At 41.6% G+C, this 21,910-nt stretch overlaps 1 protein-coding gene and 1 long non-coding RNA gene across 2 annotated transcripts in view; both read right to left on the minus strand.

Moving 5' to 3' along the window:
• LOC120401006 overlaps positions 1 to 4,394 on the minus strand; it is a 25,395-nt gene extending 21,001 nt beyond the window's left edge. The window contains exon 1 of the long non-coding RNA XR_005596225.1: positions 68 to 4,394. This is a non-coding gene — a long non-coding RNA (uncharacterized LOC120401006). The remainder of the gene's footprint in view (positions 1 to 67) is intronic.
• A 1,484-nt stretch (positions 4,395 to 5,878) lies between these two features.
• Positions 5,879 to 21,910, minus strand: part of WBP4 (WW domain binding protein 4) — a 36,581-nt gene continuing 20,549 nt past the window's right edge. The window contains exons 8-10 of the mRNA XM_039530456.1: positions 13,187 to 13,353; positions 11,905 to 12,116; positions 5,879 to 6,334 (exon numbers count right to left, since the gene is read on the minus strand). Coding sequence (XP_039386390.1) covers positions 6,127 to 6,334; positions 11,905 to 12,116; positions 13,187 to 13,353 — 587 coding nt within the window. The 3' untranslated portion in view covers positions 5,879 to 6,126. The remainder of the gene's footprint in view (positions 6,335 to 11,904; positions 12,117 to 13,186; positions 13,354 to 21,910) is intronic.

Consider the following 21,910-nt stretch of genomic DNA (forward strand, 5'->3'; position numbering starts at 1 on the left):
TCTAAATTTCTTATGCTGCCTTAAAAATCTTTTAACAATATGAATAAGAGTATGGGCAATTGCTTACGTCTTAAGCTTTATTCAGCATTTTCAGGTCAGCTCAACTTCAGCAGCTGGCAATTTTCTGTACTTTGAATGGAGAAGTTATAAAATGAGACTGGTCAGTTGGCCTGGCAAATAATGAATTTTTAAAAAACTAAACATGTAATTTCTAACAGTTCCCCATTGTTTATCAATTTTAACATCTGACTACAAATAAACTGTAAAGCTGGCAAGTATAATTTTGGTAAAAAAACACCCCATACATTATTATAGAGACTTTCTACATTGACAAGTACAAATTTGATACAAGTTTCATACCATTTTCTGGAAATTGTGAATGGCAACTACATGTGTCAAACTCCAATTTGTTGAGGTTACTATTTAATTACAATACAATATTGCTTTATTTTGTACAGCAACTTTCATTCAAACTATATTCCAAAATGTTTTACACAGCTAGATTATATAATCAGACAGAAATAATACAATTCAGAAGTTAAATAGCAGGTAGAGGGAAAGAGGAATTATGAGGTAGATGCAAAGACAAAGAGTTCAAGATAGAAACATGGGAAGGCAGATGGCAGAAGCTATAAAGAAGGCTCTTGTACCAACAGTAATGATACTGTGTGAAAGGACATAGAGGCAGTGAGTCTAACAGAAGAAATGGGTAGGGGAGAAGATGGACTAAGACAGACCAGGTCCATGTCAGGTTTTAAACATAAGGGTTCACATTTTGGGGTAAATCCCTAGTAACTCCTTTGATTTTAGTGAACTTCAAAGACTAACGGCAATTAAGTTACGCTGGTATAAATCCAGAATAACTAACTGAGTAAAATTTGTCTCAAGGAGGGAAATTGTGAACTGGATCAGAGAGAACTTGAAGTCAATCCTGAAATGACTAGAAAATTGTTTGTAAATACATGTAATTTAGTTGTGCTTCTTGAATTTATGAGTATATAGCAGGAGCATACTGCATATGCTGGAGTCTGAAGAGCTGGGAACTATAACAGTCAAGCTGAGAGGAAATGAAGGCATCAGTAGTAAGGGCTGGGGTAAAGATGTACATGGGTATTGTGGCATATTTGGTGATGTATATATTTACACATATGGGAGATACTGGAGAAGACAATTCTAGGTCAAGGGTGACACTAATTATTTGAATAATGGTAGCGAAGGGGAGGTGCTTTGTTGAAAAAGGAAATAAAGGAGATTCTCCCTTCTTAGCATACAGATATTAAAAAGTGGTCCTTTAAAACAGACTTGAAGACTCGTGGGGTTAGTGAGGGGTTAAAGAAATTTTCACCAGTTTGAATCTAACTCAGGTTGCAACCAGAGGTAGACTTGACCAAAACCCTAAATCTGAACATTATAATTGGATTTGAGTTTTCAGGCCCATAATGTATCAAATATAAACACTGAACACAACTGCTCAAAATGGAAAAGGGTGGATTTCAAACAAATTGCCGTGTTCAGACCTCAGGGTGTAGATTCAAGCTCCTGACAAGTAGTCGCAAAGTGAAAAGTAGGTGGTCTCGGTGCAGTTCCTGGCAGACAGGTTTCCACATCAAGCCAAACAACAAATAAATAAATAGTGTTATGTTAACATCTAAAGACCCCAACCAAGATCAGGCTCTATTGTACTAGGCACTGTATAAATATATAGTAAAAGACAGGCCTACTCTGAAAGTCCTATTGTCTAACTAGACTAAGCAGACAAAAGGTGAAAATGGAAATAAAAATCTAGTAGTGAAGTGACTTTCCCAAGGTCACAGAGCCAGACAGTAGCAGAGCCTGCGTCTGAAATCCCTGGGTCTGAGTCCCATTCCAGTGCTGTGGAGATTGGATCACAGCACCTTTCTCTTTCTCCAATAATCACTGCTGCACAATAGTGCTGATAGAATGTATGACTCTGTACAAACCAAGGAAGATATGGTTCCTGCCCCAAGGAGCTTACAATCTAGGCAAACAATACAATTCAGATACAAAATGTACCAGAAGATGAGAAAGCTGATCGAGCAGAAAACACCACAGGTTTCTTTTTCAACAATAAAACATTTCTTTGTTTGACAAATTAACATTAATAGGACTTGCTAAAGAAGTGCAATTTAGAGAAGAATTAGAATACACAGAGCATAACTAGTTACCATAAAATCCCCTGGGGTGCTGAGTGCCAAAGGCATGAGAGCTTAGGAAATGAGGTGATCAGTGCATATGTAGTAAATATGCCTTGGAGTATCAGTATCCCTAGCTAATTCTTACGTGATCAGAAAATATTTAGTTTAGGTATGCAACAAGGAAATAGCTGCGCAAGTGCTGGAGCATGGTCCAAAAGCAACAATGCCTATTTAAATATGAAGCTTCTCAAGCTTTGCCAGAAGCTGGGAATGGGCAATAGGGAATGAATCACTTGATTGCCTGTTCTGTTCATTCCCTTTGGGGCACCTGGCATTGGCCACTGTTGGAAGACGGGATACCAGGCTAGATAGACCTCTGGTCTTACTCAGTATGGACGTTCTTATGTTTCTAGAGCCCAGATTACACTTTAAAAAGACATAATACCGACAATAATTATGAATGTGTTTTTTGGGAAGGAACTTAAATGATGCATTTCACATGAAGTGGAAAGTAGGTTTTAGAAATCACATTTACTATCATACAACTGTGCGTAATGAAAGCAGCCATACTGATCCTAATCCAACTTTACTGTGCCTCTCACCTCATGTTGGCTCAGTTTGTAAATTTTACTTCTTATGGAACAATGTGTAAATTTTTAATAAGTTATGGGCTAGAGGCTTTTCAACTCCCCTTCTTTAGTAGCCATTATATATAAAATCAGAACCACCAGGGAGAAAAGAGACGGTCAGTGGTGAATAAAGAAAACCTCTGATCCTTTTTAATACTAAAAAATAAGTGTTCGGATTTTTTTTTTTTAAGATTTATCTATTAAACTCAGCATATTGCAATGTCTTTGATTTCTGGTTGCCTTTTTCAGGATCTCCTCAAGGAACAAAAGTTCTAACAATTTTAATTTCTCATTTTAAGTTTTTTTTTTTAACAACATATAGCTATAGTTAGGCATTTTCTACATAATCACACCAATTTAGGTGTCCTATGCCACTACCTGCACAGTACTTTTCCTTATTGATCATGTGAGCAAAGAATAAATGTAACCATTACTTGACCTATGACCACAAGGCCATTCAGAGCATCCTGAAAAGTTGCTCCTATGTGGGCTGGTCTCTGAGTGGACACTAAACAGCTCCTTGAAATTTCTCACAGCGTGGCAGGTACCACAATAAACACAATTGTCATGACAGGGCAACACAAGCAGCACACAGGGCCTGAATCTGTAATCATTTAATTCCTCTCTGCATCCACAGAAAATATCACAGAGCTCCAAAAATAGATATAGATAAATAAATAAAATAAACAATTCTATTGTAATTTAGTCAATGTCCCCAATCCTGCACTCTTTAGGTTTGTCTACGCACCCCACAGCACCGACTATGAGGGTATGAACTGTAGCATACACTAGCATGCTGCACTGTAATGCTGTATGGATGCCACTGACAAGAACTAAAAGGTACCTATGTTTGCATTAACATAGTCTTGTTTGAAAGAGGACTAAGTTAATGTGAATTGGGTATCTCCTAATTTGTGCCAGCAGCATTCACACAGGGAAGTGACAGCACAACATGCTAGTGCAGGGGTTCTCAAACTGGGGGTCGGGACCCCTTAGGGGGTCACGAGGTTATTACATGAGGGGTCACGAGCTGTTACCCCCTACCCCAGATCCCGCTTTGCCTCCAGCATTTATAATGGTGTTAAATATATTAAAAAGTGTTTTTAATTTGGGGGGGGGTCGCACTCAGAGGCGGGCTGTGTGAAAGGGGTCACTGATACAAAAGTTTGAGAACCACTGTGCTAGTGCATGCTGCAATTCACACCCCCTGTAGGCTGAACTGCAGGGCCACAAAGACATTGCCTTTGCTCAAGTAAAACGCCCTGGCGTTTTGCCAGAGTACAGAAATGCAGGGGGCAAGCACTTATCAGGTACATCCCATTGTATCTGGGCACTGAAATACTTCATAGCTTGTACACATGCTCTATAATTGACTGAGACCCTCTCTAACGAAGTACTCATGAGTTTAGAAGTGGCACCACTACACATTATGAACTCACACTAGCTCTTCATTAGAAAATCCATGAGCACCCAGTAGATCACAGTCAACAATTTGGGAAGCACTATGTATAGCCATCTTCTTTTACATCAGTAATGGTAATATACAAAAGCCAGTAGGTGAACACTTCAATCTCCCTGGACATTCTATAACAGATTTAAAAGTAACTATTCTTGAACAAAAAAACTTCAGAAACAGACTTCAAGGAGAAACAGCAGAACTAAAATTCATTTGCAAATTTAACACCATTAATTTGGGCTTGAATAGGGACTGGGGTGGCTGGCTCATTACAAAAGCAGCTTTGTCTCTCCTGGAATTTGACACCTCCTCATCTATTATTGGGAGTGGACTACATCCATCCTGATTGAATTTGCCCTGTCAACATTGGTTCTCCACTTGTGAGGTAACTCCCTTCTCTTCATGTGTAATTAATTATATAATGCCTGCATCTGTAACTTTCACTCCATGCATCTGAAGAAGTGAGGTTTTTTTACCCAAGAAAGCTTATGCCCAAATAAATCTGTTAAGTCTTTAAGGTGCCACTGGACCCCTCATTGTTTTTGAGGATACAGACTAACACAGCTACCCCGTTACTCAACATCTTCCTTTGCAGTCCATGGACCTTTGATGATGCTAAACACAGACCACTCTATCATCTGAAAAAATAGAAATCAACTCAATTTGTGAATTTTAGGACACTAACCTTAAGAAAGTGTTTAATCGTTTACGTCATGGACTTCAAGCTGCAGCTTTCTGTTACAGCCCTGCAATCAACTATGTCCATCATCCTTCTGTTTTCCTCTCCTAACATACGTCCACACGTTGGGATCACTATACACTTGGTCTCTACCAGATTCTATGATCAGTAATCTGGCACTGTGTAGCTAGGCAGTGCACTCATCTGAACATTTCACACAAGCAACAGCCACTAAAATAGTGTCTTGCACTGGAGCATGACTCCAACTTTGAAGGACTTGTTCATGAAACTAGTGTGTGACCATTCCTGACTTACAAGGAAACAGACAAAGAAAATATGGAGAGAAGAAAGAAAATAAATGTGTAACTGGAGGAAAAATCATGGACACACAAATATATAGTAAAAAACACAATGGGGAAGATACCATAGAAAGAGGTGTGACACAGAGGTGGTACTTATCATGGTATCATGAAAAACAGATTAATCAGAACAAGGTTTGAATCTCTGTATACTTGCAATATATTTATCATGTATGTACAGTATTGCTTTCCATGAATCTAAGTTAGAATACTTGGCTGAGATGTTCAGAAGTTTCAAAACTCGCTTTTGTAATAAATGGGATCTGTGTGGCTCACTCCCCTACCTTGGCTTTGAAAATCTCAAACTATGCTTGGAGTGGGTCGCACTTGCATCACCTTCAATTTTGTAATTAAATTAAATCAAAGCATATTTGCTGGAAGGCCACTCTGCTTATATCATATTGAGTCTTAATTCTACTTTCTAGTACATGGGTACCAGTGGACTGTCGCTTATCCACTCCTTGTGTTCACACACATGCTCTGTACCATATTTTTCCAAGTTATGCACTGATGTATTACCATATACCTAGGAGAGTATTCAAAATCTTATATATTATATTGTATTTTAAGTAGCACACATTGAGCAAACTGAAATCAGGTAACAGGGTTAAAATAAAAAATAAATGTATTTACAACACTGCATAAATTGTGCAATTATCCATCCAGAAAACAAAATATAATCACATTAACATAAAAATAAAACATTTATTACAATCCACATTCAATACATTTTTGAATAACTATAAATTCTTAATTTCTAATCATTTTCTTTAAAAAAAGCTTGTTTAAAATAGTAACTTTTGACCCTCTTTCGTTTAAACAGCATCTAAAATGCTTTGTTAATTTATTACTGATTAGTTGGTCTTTGTCGTAAATTTCTAGATTTTCCATTTTCAAATTTTCTCTTTTTGAAGATCGGCACCTCTTCTGTCAGGTCTCCAAGGGAAGTGACTGTTTTTTCTTTAAATATCATTTTTGCATCCTCTGGAACCTGGAGTACTGGCAGAGGCAGATAGTCACTCTCTGTACTGGGAAGCTCTAAGTCCACTTTTTCACTAGGAGAGGAGGTAAAAAAAAAAAAAGAATAACTGCTGGATGACAAGAACAAGAATGGCACCATAGACGGCAGACAGCTCTTTTATCTTCATAGCGGCCAAACAAAATTGTTAGGAAATTTTATAACCCTGGCACAAGTTTACTTACCCATCCTCATCATGACCATGATAATCTGGCATTAAAATAAATACTGTATTTGCTTTGGGTGGGCTGGCAAACAGCCAAATAGGGTCCCTATCCTGCAAACACTCAAGCATGTAAGCTTTTTGCTCATGTAAGTCCTATAATAGCCAATATTGCTACTCATGTGTAAAGTTAAGCAGGTGCTTAAGTGTTTGCAGGGTCAACATCTAAGGGAACAATCTTTTGGTATATGATTAGGGAGTTTTGCCAAAGCACACAGGATCAGGTCACATGAGCTTGACTTTGAACAGGGGCTAAGCACCTAAACCCACCACTGAAGTCAACCAGAGCTGCAGGTAGCCAGCAGTCCTCACTATAAGACCTTAAACCTAACAACTAAGAAACATAAGGGTTGAGTTGCAATCATCAGCTGCCACTGTTTCTGTATTGTTCCACACAGTTCCAGCTTTTCCCACTAAACGGTAAGCCCTTGGAGGCAAAAAATCTGTAAATTGTTTGGTACAGCTTTCCTGCTGTGCAGCCTCAAAGATGCTACATCCATAATAAATCAGGCTATGATTTAGTCCTGGGTATTTTTAGTAAAAGTCGTGGACAGGCCATGGGCAATAAACAAAAATTCATGGCCCCTGACCTGTCCATGACTTGTACTATATACCCCTGACTAAATCTTAGCTAGGGTGCGGGGGTGCTTCTCTGGTGGGTAGGGGTGGGCCGCTGCTCGGGGGGGCGGGGGTTGCTCTGGGGAGGAGGGCCCGGGGCTCAGCAGCACCAACTGCTGGGGGTCACTGAGCAGCAGCAGCTCTGGCTGCCCCTGGGGCCACCCACCTGTCACTGCTCCTGTTGCCCTCAGGACCGCTGCTCAGGTGCTCCCCAGGGCCAGCTGCACAGGCCAGTGCTAAGGTGGTCCCTTGGCCGGCTGCCTGGGCCACCCAAGCAGCAGCCAGTGCTGCTGGCCACGGGGCTGTTCCAGCAGTGCCGTTGCGGCTGGCGGTGGAGCCACTTGGCTGTCCCCAGGACCGCCTGAGCAGCTGGCCCCCAGGTCAGCCACACTGGCCACTGCAGAAGTCACGTCACGTCACCTAACTAACTAAATGAATAAATGAATGTCATTACATTAAAAAAATAAATTAAAAGATTCACTTTATTACATGGGCTCTGTCATAACGGGGTTAAAAAGAACTTTTGAAGTAATTTTGCTCAGATCCATTAATTGGATTGAGAGTTAATGAAGAAAGGAGGGAAATACAGAATATTTTGTACCTGCTTTAGACTAACCTCCACCACCCTAAAAGCCTGTGCTCCTGAAGATTGATATATTCTAACACACAGTGGTTTAGCCTCATATATTCACACCCTACACACTATTATAATAATCTTTGTACAAAATACATCTTGTGAGGCATCATTTGAAAATAAATAACTCACTGGTCAATAATATCATGGTGAAATGTATGTAGCAACATTATATATAAAGTTATGAAATATCCCTGTATGATGTTTTTCACGTATGTTCAAAACCACACAGCCCTGCCTAGGCACAAGTATTACAAACGCAGAAATGTGTGTTGACCTCAATTTACATATAAGTAGTAAACAGGATCCTCGAGACAGTAGGGAGAAGAGATGGCAGGAGGCAAAACAAATTTGCATTTCACCAAACACGTGAGAAGAAAGAGCCTGGAGCCTCCTTTACCACCAGACTCCATGTTGCCTTCTTTACAGTTTGAATAACTTTGCTTTGAGTAATAACCATCATAAGAATCCACTTCAAAGTTTAATGCATTATAAAAGAAAGGGACAGAAAAAAAACAAGCTATCTTTCTCTCTCTCTTACCTAGGAAGACAAAGGAACCAGCCCTTTGGCTTTGGGAGGAGATCCTGACCTGGGAATTTGCTGGGAATCAAATTCCTGGCTTTGGGAGGAGATCCTGACCTGGGAATCAGCCCGATTGCTGGGAAAATGTGGTAAAGATTTTGCCTTGAACCAAGTCTAGCTTGTTAAGTTTTAGCTAAGAGAAAGTGTTTTATCTATTTCTCTTTTAACCATTTTTAACTTTAATACCATATATTTGTACTCACTTAAAATCTCTCTTTCTCTGTAGTTAAATGAACTTGTTTTATTTTTAATCTAAACTAATCCCGTGCTCTGTTTAAACTGAATGTTTGGTAACTCCAGGTAAAGTAGCAAACTGTTGAATATTGACCATTTACAGGGACAATGGACCTTTATATCAGAACTGTCCAGAAAATGGTTGAAAAGTGCAGAACTCAGGTTTTTGGGAAAATTCGGAACAGAGTGTGCTGGGTGGTGGAAGCCAGAGTGTCAGCAGAGTGTTGCTGACAGGCTGCTGGGGTCAGAGTTGCTGGGCCAGGGCTGCAGATAAACAGACACTCAGGGTGTGACCTGCATGCTGTTAGGTTGTTTGTGAGTGGTCCTGATTGGAAGCTGCAATAGCAAGGCATTGTGCGGTACCCAAGGTTGCAGGGCAGGCAGTGACACAACCCCTCACTGGGCTGGACTGCACCCCAGCATGTGACAATATATATAGTCATCACTTATTACAACTGACTTTGGGAACTTTAAAAAAAACCACAAAAAACCCTTTAAAGTCCCTGAAATGAACTTCGTCTGTTCCCTGAATAGCTTATAATTGGTCTCTACCACTAGAGCCTTGCAAATCCACAGATATCCGTTTTATATCCACAGACCATTTTGCGTATTGCAGCATGGATGCAGATACAAAATTTGTATCCGCACAAGGCTCTGTAGCATGCAAACACCCGAATGGCGCGGGTGTCACCCAGCCTGCAGGCTCCAGCTTGGCTCTCTGAATCATGCAGCAGCATGCTGGGCATTCTGACAGTTGTAGTCCCCAGCTTGCTTGCAGGGAGGAAGTAAACTACAGTTCCCAGAAGGAAGTGAGCCAAGTGCCATTTTGAGGGTGTGGTTGTTCTTTAAACGAGCAGGCGGCAATGGCTGCGTGCATTGGAAAAATTGGAAAGAGTCCAGCGGAGGGCAACAAAAATGATTAGGGGGCTGGAGCACATGACTTATGAGGAGAGGCTGAGGGAACTGGGATTGTTTAGTCTGCAGAAGAGAAGGAGGAGGGGGGATTTGATAGCTTCTTTCAACTACCTGAAAGGGGGTTCCAAAGAGGGTGGATCTAGACTGTTCTCAGTGGTAGCAGATGACAGAACAAGGAGTAATGGTCTCAAGTTGCAGTGGCAGAGGTTTTGGTTGAATATTAGGAAAATCTTTTTCACTAGGAGGGTGGTGAAGCACTGGAATGGGTTACCTAGGGAGGTGGTGGAATCTCCTTCCTTAGAGGTTTTTAAGGTCAGGCTTGACAAAGCCCTGGCTGGGATGATTTACTTGGTGACTGGTCCTGCTTTGAGTAGGGGGTTGGACTAGATGACCTCCTGAGGTCCCTTCCAACCCTGATATTCTATGATTCTATGAAAATAATTAGAGCCGCTGCACAGGGACGGCAGCACCGCATAGAAGGATCCAGAATTGTAGCCTCCCTTCTCAGAGTGAGGAAGGAGGTACGGCAGGGGAGGAGCAGGCGGGAGGACAAGAGGTCTCTGAGGAGAAGTGGGGCTAGGGGGGTGGGGTATTGGGGCTTTGACACAGCTCTGCGTCACTGCTGCACAGTGACCTGTGGAGCTTTTTAGAGCCCTGAAAATCCAGAGAAATATGCAGATATCCAAAGACAATTTTTGCGGATCATGGATCGGACACAGATGCACCTTTTTGTATCCGCACAGATCTCTATCTATCACTTTGTTTCTACAATGGGTAAGCTAATGGGACTCTAATTCTGATCAAGGCTCTGTGCTACCATAATCTAAATATTAATTAATGTTTGTGGGTTAAACTGAAAACCTCTCACAATAAGCCTAGCACTTCACTCCATGAATGGAAGATGTGACTGAGTCCTTCCTGTACTCAAAAGTCAACCCTCACCTCTGCAGTATGAGAGTGCCTTTTGTCATTGTTCCCCACTTACATTATACTAGAACCACAGGTAACCCAGCTGGCACCTGACAACCCACAAACGAATAAACATTTTGATTAGAATTTGCTAAATTGCCACCAAGACAAAGAAGACTTGCATCGCAGCAGTTCTTGAAGGAAGGACAACAAAGGGCATGTCTTCCCCATGCAACTGAGCAAAGTCCCTTTTGTCCACAGCCAACCATCTTACATGAAAGAAATTAGGGAAAAGTGACAGCCTTAACTATACTGAGCTGAACAAGTGATGTTATACTATGATTCTTACCTATGGAACACTGAATTTGTTGTTATTATTTGCATTACTGTAGTGCTTAGGAGTCCTACTCATGGACCAGATCCCACTAGGTGTTGTGTAAACACTGAACAATAAGATGGTCCAATGATGGTACAATTTTGCATTTACCTAAGGATCCACACTTCCTTATTAAATAACCCTTCTGAGACATGAAAGTGTTATCCCCATTTTACAGAGAGGGAAAATTAAGCACAAAGAGGTTTAGTGACTTGCCACAAGTTAACCAGCGAGTTTCAGGTAGAATCAGAAATGGAACCCAAGAGTCTTGACTCCCAATTGCCTTGCTCTAAGTACCAAATTCCCCTATTTTTGAAGATGACACAAGCAATTTGTAGCAACTAGTAAATATTTTTACTGCTAACAGTGAAAGATATTTTTATACTAATAATAAGTGACTATTTTTACTCTAGTAAAATGCATTATTTTAATTAATTTATAAAAAGATCATACGGGAAACTCATAAACAATAACAGCTATCTGAAAAGATCAAGCTCCATTTCTAGCTGCCTGTAGAGAAGCAACATGGGAAGGCTCTACCATGTCCTCCAATACATGAGACCACATGGTCATGTTTAATCTAATGAATGCGTAAGCAAGCAGAATACCTGATGTTACTAGATATGTAGCAATATGTGGGCAGGATTTAGACTATAATTTTTACATAGAGAGAGAGTTCAACAAGCATTATCTGCTTCTCTGATCAAATATTACTGAATTTTTCGAAAAATATATACAGGGCCAAATTTTTAAAGGTGAAAAAATGGTATGCATGTCAGTTTGCATTCACATCCAGAATGGGGCCTACAAAACTACTCTTAAAAATCTGGCCCATGGCATCTGAATGCTAAATCCATTGAAAACAACCATCCCCAGCAATTTGTGAAGTTTACCCTGTGATTATAATGAACTTCAGCATTAAAAAAGAATGAAAACTACTTTTTAAATACTCACCATGGGTAAAACCCTTAAATCTTTACCCAGGCTAAACTCCCATGACTTGAGTATTAAATATTACCTGAGTGAGGAATGCAGGTTTAGGGCCTATATATAGGGCCTCTGGAACAGCAAGGTGATAGACATCTTATAAATACTTATGATAAATGGACACTTACTATGGGTCTTCCTTTTCTGTAACTGCCTCCCAGTTTCCATAAGGGTTTGTCTTTTTAGATACATTATGGGAGGTAACTTGTGGAACTGATGGGGCCTCATCCTGAGCAACATCAGTTTCTTGTTTAACTTCCTGCCACTCTCCATAAGGGCTTATCTTTTTAACTCTGGGGGGCTTCTCTTCCTCTGTTTCTTCATCGCTGTCTCTTTTCATCTAAGGAAGAAAAAAAAAAACTCACCTTCAGCAAAAATGCCTAAATGAAACAACAGAATATTGTTCTTTTTCACAACTATTATTTATACTTTTCAACCAAGGAAAACCAAAAGCAATAAAGAAACAATATTTTTAGTAGAATTTTACTACTTTTCTCCACAAGCTTCTTACTCCACTCAGAAAGAGACAATCATTCAATAGACGCATAAGAGGAACAATCATTAGAACAAGCTATAGTTAAAAGGTCCCATCTCACAGAGCTGAAAATGAGTGGAGTACCACATACACATTTACAAAACAAAGCTCTATCATATATATTTAACTTTTAATTATTTTTTAATTAAATGTTCTTTGCACACTTTCTTATGGATAACATTTGGCAGAACTTTGACTAGTTTTGTATACAGTGTGGAAGAAAATCAGAATAATACCTTAAAGCACTTGTATCTGGGTATTTTCACATTTTAAATGAAAACACTATCTTTGGAAGCCCAAGTTACTGTTTCTGGACTCAAAATAAAAAGCACTGAAAAAATTTTATCTACCCATACCTAAAGTTACAGCCTTTATTGTGAACTTTAATATGAAGACATAGTACCTAGTTTTGACACTACTTTTATCCTACCATTGGTCTTGATGGAAAATTAATAGGAAAGCCTGTAAGCATCAAATTTTCAGACAACAGCCATGATCTTGTGGTGTTCCACTGTAAGCAGATACCTTTGAAGAATATGGGCCAAAAATTATAGCCACATATTGAAGTCAATATCAATCTGAGCATCATCTAATGGGGATGCCAATGCCCTTCCTTGGAAACCATGAGCACCTCTAGCTACATCCAAGCCACCCATATTGAAGAATCTATCTTCCATGGTGTAACAGTGCTGCTGATATGCCTATAGATTAACAGTTATTTATTTTGCTTTTCAAGCACTATAAAGTGCTAATTCTTATCAACGTCAATAAGGTTTAAACTAACTACAATCAATATAGCCACCCAGAAAGATGAAATCACGTTATTCCGGAACATTAATATTGTACATAAAGTAAATCTGATGGAAAAAACGTACCTTTAAGTTTGTTTCTGGCTTTTGTACTTCACTTTTATTACCATCCTTCTCAGCATCTGATTCAGATCCCTTTGAATCTGCTGTTGCGTGTTCTTCAGGATGATTGCCATCTTTATTGCTCTCATACGAAGATGAAACAAAACCTTCAGGCTTCTCCCACGTTGATACTGTTCAACATATTTGGACAGTCACATTATTCATGTTTTAATTCTGGCCTTATATCAGTTCCACTTTGACAACATTAGCCTTAAGGAGTACCATGTGCTCCATGTGAAAAATACAGTAAAGAATTTAGCATAAGCCCTTCCACTTTTCTTTTTTTCTCATGTTTTCTTTCTAAACTTGTCAACATTACTTTTTCAATATTTTATTTTTAAACACAAGTTTCATGACAGTTCCACTCAACTTATGACAAGACTTGCTGTATCCTGTCCTCTACTATGCATTTGATCTTTTCTTTAAATTAGAAATACTTCAATTAAACCTGTCCAACCTACTATACATTATTTACTTTTCATACCATTATTTCTTTTTTCAGATTGGATAATTTAACTATAACAACCCTAAAATGGATTAGGATTCTTTGGCATGTAACTGTGAATATAATTAACACAGCTATAACCCACACTGTTCCACACTACAAAAATACCTTTGACCATGCATTTGGCATCTCTTGCACTGATTACTCTAACATATTCCGATATGGTGTCCCAGCCCTCCGCACAGATTTTAAAGCCAGCATCCCTATTTACAGACTGAAAGTCTATCAGTTTCCTCAGTGCTAGCTGACTCAGCAGAATACAGTAGAACTAAGGCTCTTTAATTAAAAAGCAGTGTTTACATATCCAAACCTGGTTTATTGGAAGTCTCTCAAACAGCTGAGGGACATGACCTTATCTTGAATTAAACAATGATGTTCCAGTAAACTTGTTGAGTGAGATGGTGTGATGGATGTATCCACATATTGAAAATGCCAATGCCATCACTTAATTGCCTTAAATGCACTGCTTTTAATAAAATGTTCCACTATTAAGTTAAAAACCAAGTAATTTCCAGAATTCATTTGAATAGTCAGCAATTAGCTGAAGAGTTTGCATAGACAGATTCTATTTGACTAGCCAAATCAGTTTTATTACACTGGAAAGCACACTGACTCTCAAAAAATTATTTTAAAGGAACACTCAAATTAATAAAAACTATCATACTTGTGACATTATTTTCATATTTTAGATATATTATTAATTAAAAACATTTAACAAATGCACTTCTAAGATTTATTATCTTCAAAGAGCAAAAGCTTTCTTATTTAGGTGTGTTGTAGTGACATCTGGTGGCCTTCAAAGCTCTTAACAACAAAACAGACTTTTGCTGAAAATTGTCTCTTCTTTAGAACACAGGGTTTACTAAGAGGACATGTACTCCAACAGAGTTAAATTGCACTGAAAATTAAAACCACAAATATTTGTCTGGTGGTCACAATGACTGGTAACTCAAAATCCAACAGGTATAAAATAATACCAAGCAAAATAGTTACAAAGAAGTTGTTCATGCAGGTTACACATCTATGTAGAACTGTCAAAAGCAACAAAACACAAATGATAAAATACAAACTGGAGTTTAAAAGAGAGCACTGACAAATGACCTGCAAACAAATCTACAAAAAACCCAAACCAAAACCCATTTTTTGCATATTTATGCTACATATGCTGAGAAGAGTTATTTTTCTGCTTCCCTAGAAATATCAAGACTGCCAAGTCTGATTTTCCCTGTTTTTTTCTGGAGAACATGTCAGTAGTCTCAGATGTTGTCTATTCTATGCTCTGAAGACTTAAGTGAAGAGCAGGTTCTTTAATCATTTAGAAAGAATTTATTTCTCCAAAATGTTGATTAGTTGTTACAGTTGAATAGGTGTTAACAAAAAACAAATGAAAAGCAAAGAATTTTTACAAGAAATTGACCAAAATCACTTTCCTTTTCAGTAGCTTAACTTTCATTCTTTTGGCATTATTTCACTAGTTCTCCATCCTAGAATCTTTTCAAGCCTAGACAAATGCTGAATTTCTAATATGGATGAAAAACAACAACAAGTAAAGAAATAAAGCCATCCTTTCAAGTCTTCTTCATACATCATAACGAATCAAAAGAGGGACACAGCTCAATTTTTTTGCAGGAGAAGAGGGTTTTTAAGTTAGATTGCTTAAACCTCTTTGTTTCCAGGTATTTAACTCAAAATTCTGAAACCCAAGGAAAAAAGTTCTCTGTTAAAGATTCAAACCAGCATAGGCGCTGGAGCACTCACAGGGAAAAAATGGTGGCTTCTGAGCACCCACCTGCAGCCGCCCTATCAGCTTTTCCCCACCTCCACAGAGCGCCTCTCACCTACCAGCAGGCCCCACGGATCAGCACCTCTCCCTCTCCAAGTGCCTCCCACCCACCACAAACAGCTGTTTTGCTGCATGCAGGCAGGAGGCTCTGGAGGGAAGAGGGGAAGAGTGAGGACATGGCATGCTCGGGGGAGGGTGCGGAACTGGGCGGGAAGAGGTGAGGCGGGGATGGGGCCTTGGGTGAAGGGGTGGAGTTGGGGTGAGGTCTGGGACAGAGCCGGGGGTTGAGCACCCCCCGGCACTTTGTAAAGTCAGCAACTAGCGCTGTCAATTAATCACAGTTAACGTCTGTGATTAACTGAAAGCAAAATTCATGAGTTAATTTTTTTAATGCGTTAATCACATGCCTGTGGGCGGGGCACAAGGCATCACCGGGTGGGGAGGGGGCGCTAAGCCTCAGCCGGCAGCTCCATGGACAGCAGAAGGGCTGAAGTAGCTCCAGCCTGCAGCTTCCCCGACGGCAAGGGGGCTGGAGTCCTGTGCCCCGAACCCCGACAACAGCTGAAGTTCTGAACCCCAAACTGGGCTGAAGCCCTGCGCCGTGCCCCGAGAGGGGCTGAAGCACTGAGACCCACGGGGGTTGAAGTCCTGAGCCCTTGCCCCCAGAGGGGCTGAAGCCCTGAGCAGGGCTGTAGCCCAGAGCCCCCAGCCCTAACCCTATATTTGAAAGTATAGAAAACCCCCAACATTTAAATAAATGGTATTCTAATATTGTTTAACAGTGCAATTAAAACTGCTATTGGCGTATTGTGGCACTAAGGAATTTGAGAGTTTTCAGGAGATGGGGTAGTTTTTGATTAGCCCCTCGCCCTCTTTTGGGATAGGGGATTGGCCATCCCATTTCGGATTCCCGGGTGATAGGTGATAATTAAATTGATCTGAGAGAAAAATAATGCCCACCTGAGCTATCTTTGGTTCAAGGCTTGAGCCTTCCACAGATATTCAAGGTTCTTAAGGTCGGAAAAGACTTGCACTGGGTGTCGGGCTCCCTCAAGGTGATGGTGCCAGAATTCCAAGACTAATTTAATTGTGAGTAGTTCCTTATCTATTATCTTATCATTCCATTCTTCAGGGGGTGAGTTTTCAGGAGTAGTTGGTGCAGGGGTGCAACACGTGCTATGGAGCATGCTTCTGAGACAGTATGGTCTCGATGGTTACATTGGAGACATGGCTTCCACTATGAATGCCTGGGCCAAGTCTGGGTGTGCTAGAAGCAGAGCAGTGGTGAAAGTAGCCTTGAGCTGTTCAAAAGCATGGCGAGCTTCACGTGTCCAAACAAATTTGATGGCCTTGCAGAATAGGTTGGTTATTGGGGCTATTTACCTTGAGAAACCTGTAATGAACAATTGGCAAAATTTGCAAAGCCCAGAAGAACTGTAACTTCCAGAGGGAATAGGGCACTGCCCAGTTGCAGATGGCCTTTACCTTCTGGGAGTCCATCTTGACTCCTTCTGGGGAAGGACTGGTCAAAGGTAAATTTTTCCAGTGTCACAAAAAGGCCAGGCTTCTGTAGTCTTTTCAGGATGGAATGAATGTGGTAACAAATCTGTTTAGGATTATCTGAAAACACTAGTATGTTATTGAGATGGATGATTACATACTGATCCAGGATGTCTTGAAATATGTTGTTCATGAAGTGTTGAAAGGTTGCAGGAGCATTTGTCAGCCCAAATGGCATTACTAAATATTTGAAGTGCCCATAGCGGGGTTTGAAAGGCAGTCTTCTATTCATCTCCTACCTTAATGCGCACTAGGTTGTAAGCATCCCAGAAATCCAGTTTGGTGAAAAATCTGGCAGACCACACATGATCTAGTAACTGTGATATTAAGGGTAGGGGATACTGGTTTTGGACCATCACCTGGTTTAGGGCCCGATAGTCTACAGAAAGGCTAAGCATTCCGTTTTTTTCCTTAATGAAAATGATCAAAGCCCCTGCTGGGGAGGTGAAGTGCTGGATGAAGCCCTTGTCCAGGTTTTCTTGGACGCACACACGAAGGGCTGCCAGTTCTGGTTTGGACATCGCATAAATATGTCCATAAGGGACCTTTGCCCTAGGCTGCAGGTCTATGGGGCAGTTGTAGTCCTGGTGCGCAGGTAGCGTGTCTACATTTTTCTTTTTAAAAAATGTCTGCATAATCCCAATACTCTTCAGGGAGATGGGGACTCAAGCTTGGAAGTGACTCCTTCCGGTTAGCAGCCACCATGTTGCGTTCCCCCACAGGTGCTGTTGTTTCCAATTGGCTACAGGAAACGGGGATGGGAGGCTTGGAGCCAGCTGCACACAGGCAGACCTTTCAGCAGTATTCCGAGGGAAAGTGGACCCTTTTTTCTCGCCAGGAGATGCAAGAGTCGTGCTGCTCCAGCCAGGTAATGCCAAGAATTAGGAGGCAGTGTAGAGAATGGATCATATTGAACTGTAGCACTTCCCAAAGGGCCAGGATTACAGCCTCTAGGGGTTCTGTTTCCTGCATTACCGGTCCTGAGGACAGGATGTATCCATCTATTGCCTCTACAAGGACTGATGTAGGCTTTAAACAGAGGGGGATTTGTAGTGATCAAGCAGCTTTAGCATCTATGATGTTATTGATAGCCCTGGAATCAATCAGGTTCCACTAAGCGGGAATCAGTTTGGCCTCATTCATGGTACGCAACTTTACTCACACTTGGAAGTGCTGGGAGGACCTGCGTGTCCTGGATCAAGTTTCTCTTGAGGGCTAGGGAGCAGTTCCAGAGCACAGAGCCCTGGTGGTGCCCAGGCTGCCTCTCCCCCACCATAGGGCCTGGGCTCACTCATTTCCCAATTCCTTGCGGGTTGAGGTCCACAATGGACAAGAGGCCATGGCATGTCCGCGTGCTTCGCAATAAATGCACAGGTTACTGTGCGGTCATTGTTTCTTTTCTTCCAGGGTCAAACATCGGTGACCTAGATCAACCTACATCAGTTCACAGTTGGACCCTGGGGTTTCTGGTGTGGGGTGTGAGCAAAATGGTGGCAGGGTGCCTCATCTCTCTTCCTTTCATAGATTCATAGATTCTAGGACTGGAAGGGACCTTGCGAGGTCATCAAGTCCAGTCCCCTGCCCTCATGGCAGGACCAAATACTGTCTAGACCATCCCTGAAAGACATTTATCTAACCTACTTTTAAACATCTCCAGAGATGGAGAGTCCACAACCTCCCTAGGCAATTTATTCCAGGGTTTAACCACCCTGACAGTTAGAAACTTTTTCCTAATGTCCAACCTAAACCTCCCTTGCTGCAGTTTAAGCCCATTGCTTCTTGTTCTATCCTTAGAGGCTAACATGAACAAGTTTTCACCCTTTCAGATACCTGAAAACTGCTATCATGTCCCCGCTCAGTCTTCTCTTTTCCAAACTAAACAAACCCAATTCTTTCAGCCTTCCTTCATAGGTCATGTTCTCTAAACCTTTAATCATTCTTGTTGCTCTCCTCTGGACCCTCTCCAATTTCTCCACATCTTTCTTGAAATACGGTGCCCAGAACTGGACACAATACTCCAGTTGAGGCCTAACCAGCGGAGAGTAGAGCGGAAGAATAACTTCTCGTGTCTTGCTCACAACACATCTGTTAATGCATCCCAGAATCATGTTTGCTTTTTTTCCCAACAGCATCACACTGTTGACTCATATTTAACTTGTGGTCCCCTATAACCCCCTAGATCCCTTTCTGCCATACTCCTTCTTAGACAGTCTCTTCCCATTCTGTATGTGTGAAACTGACCGTTCCTTCCTAAGTGGAGCACTTTGCATTTGTCTTTATTAAACTTCATCCTGTTTACCTCAGACCATTTCTCCAATTTGTCCAGATCATTTCGCTCACACAGCCAGTTGTTGATGTGGAGAAGGAGGTCAGTAAAATCATCCAAGTGTGTTGGGGTCTCAAGGTGGGTTAGCTTATCCTTCACCACCTCACTAAGGCCACGCCAAAAATGCAGAATTTGGGCTGCCTCATTCTACTCAATGTCAGCCATGAGGTGATGGAACTGGGCAGCATACGAGATAGCTGGCCCTTGCTCTTGCTGGAGCCTTTGTAGTGTGGCTTCTACTGGGCGAGTGTGATGAGGGTCATCAAACGTGCAGAAAATGCTCACAGGAAGGTGTTCCAGTCTGTTAGCACCTGGCTGTCCTGCTCCAGCATGGGGGAGGCCCAATCCAGGGCTTCTCCAGCTAGCAAACTGATCACTATGCCCACCCTGGCCTGGCCAGTGAAAAAAAGAGGAAATTGGCTCAGGAACCCCTTGACCCTCTGGCAGTTTCCATCAAAACATCTGGGTAGTGGTATTGCAGGACCCTGTTCAGAGGGCAGTGACCCAACCCAAGCCTGAGCACAGATCTCTCTTCCTGGGACTGTAGTAGCAGCTCGCGGAGTGTCTAATTTTCCACTAGGAGCTGTGCCACTTGGGAACGGAGCAGATGGTTCTTGGTTTGGAGTTGCACGACCCGCTCCTGCAGTTCTAGTACCCCATGGGGTCCAATGGGTGATGGTAGACTCGTCCCTTCCATATCCCTGTTAAGGGGCTCCTGCAAAGGGGGTCGGAAGCGGGTCTGGGAAAACTGTAAGGGACCAGGGCACAGGCAGTCTGCACTAGCAGTCACAGCGGGGCTGGTGTCCACACATCAGGGACAGTATTCAGTGAGCAGAGGTCGAAGGAATTGCTAAATCCGGGTTCAATAAGCAAGAACTGAGGTCAGAGTCAGGCTGAGGTCAGAGACCAAGATCAGGGAAGTACCAGGCTAGAGTCAGGAGGCCAGAGTCAGAGTCAAGCTGAGGTCGGAGGCTGGAGATCGGGAGACAAGGTGAGATCAATTGCAACACGCCCAAAGTTTGTGTTGTTGCCTAGACAATTTGCTAGGGCACCCCCCAGGGCTAACTAGGCTGCTCAGCCAATCAGAGAGTTGCATGGCACTGTCACTCTGGCTTCCTTGGGAGTATTTCCTACAGAGCCTATTCTCCACAATGCTCCCTAGCTGTGTCTCTCCATGGCCTCCCAATGGCACTGTGGGCATGTCAGCTGTTCCATGCTCTGCAGACCCAGGTTCTAGTCCCTGCATCCTTACAGTAAGGCACTCCATTATCCTGCATAAGGTGGGGCTCAGCTGCTCCCCAGTACTGTTTATATTATCACTTGCAGCCTGAACCTCATGAAGAGTCTGGTTTGGATGTATGTAGGCTGAAGGGGGAGCACATCCCCACGGCAAATCTTGCACATAGTTAATGCAGCATGATGCTGCATTATCTTTCCACTCTATCTTTCTCTCTGGACTTGGGGATTGCCTTTTAAGGTGGAGTTCTAAGAACAGCTTAATGGCTCAGGAGTCCCTGGCATTATGGCTTGATTGTAGCTATAACGCCTGAGAGCACAAAGGGACCCCACAGTTGAGACAAAAGCAGAGAATCTGCACATGGCCAGTCTTGTCCTACTATCAGTCCCAAAGATCAATAGTGTTTAGAGACAGAACAGTTGCCTGTTTTGAGGGTGTGTGCAGAAAGCTGCATTACGCAAGAAAAGTGATTAAGGAAAACTCTTAGAGGATCTCGGCAATATCTCTCCCACTGGTATTTCTGTAGGAGGAAACAATCCAGGCTATTATTATTTGATCTTACTCTCATGTCAGATAATTATACATGTATGATCAATAATAAAATAACTGGTCAAATATCAAATTCAGTCCACTACTGAAGTAATGGGGAAATTGGTTCTCTTCCACTGGCTGGATTATTTTAAAATCTAAATCTTACTCTATAATTTCCCAAGTTGTATATATTCTATTTTAGGACATTTAAGCTTGCTAGAGAGAGTATGTAAAGTGTATCAGTGAAGACAGCCCACTCTCATTCCCCCCCTTACTTTTTTCTTAACCGCTAACTCTCCTCTGGCTCTTTCCCCTCACGTACAAACATGCTTCAGTCTCTTCTATCTTAAAAAAACCCATCTTTGACCAGACTTGTCTCTCCAACTAATGCCCCATCTCCCTTCTTCTTTCATCTCTAAGTTCATTGATAGGGTCCCTACCGAATTCATGGTCCATTTTGGTCAATTTCATGATCATAGGATTTTAAAAATCATAAATTTCATGATTTTAGCTATTTAAATCTGAAATTTCACAGTGTTGTAATTGTAGGGGTCCTGACCCAAAGAGGAGTTGTGGAGAGGTCGCAAGGTTATTGTAAGGGGAGTTGCGGTACTGCTACCCTTACTTCTGCGCTGCTGCAGGCGGCGGTGCTACCTTCAAAATTAGCCAATGGAGAGTGGTAGCTGCTGACCAGGAGCCTAGCTATGAAGGCAGAGTTGCTTCCAGCAGCTCTGCAGAAGTAAGGA

The sequence above is a fragment of the Mauremys reevesii genome, linkage group 1, assembly GCF_016161935.1.
Source record: "Mauremys reevesii isolate NIE-2019 linkage group 1, ASM1616193v1, whole genome shotgun sequence".
Taxonomy (NCBI): Eukaryota; Metazoa; Chordata; order Testudines; family Geoemydidae; genus Mauremys; species Mauremys reevesii.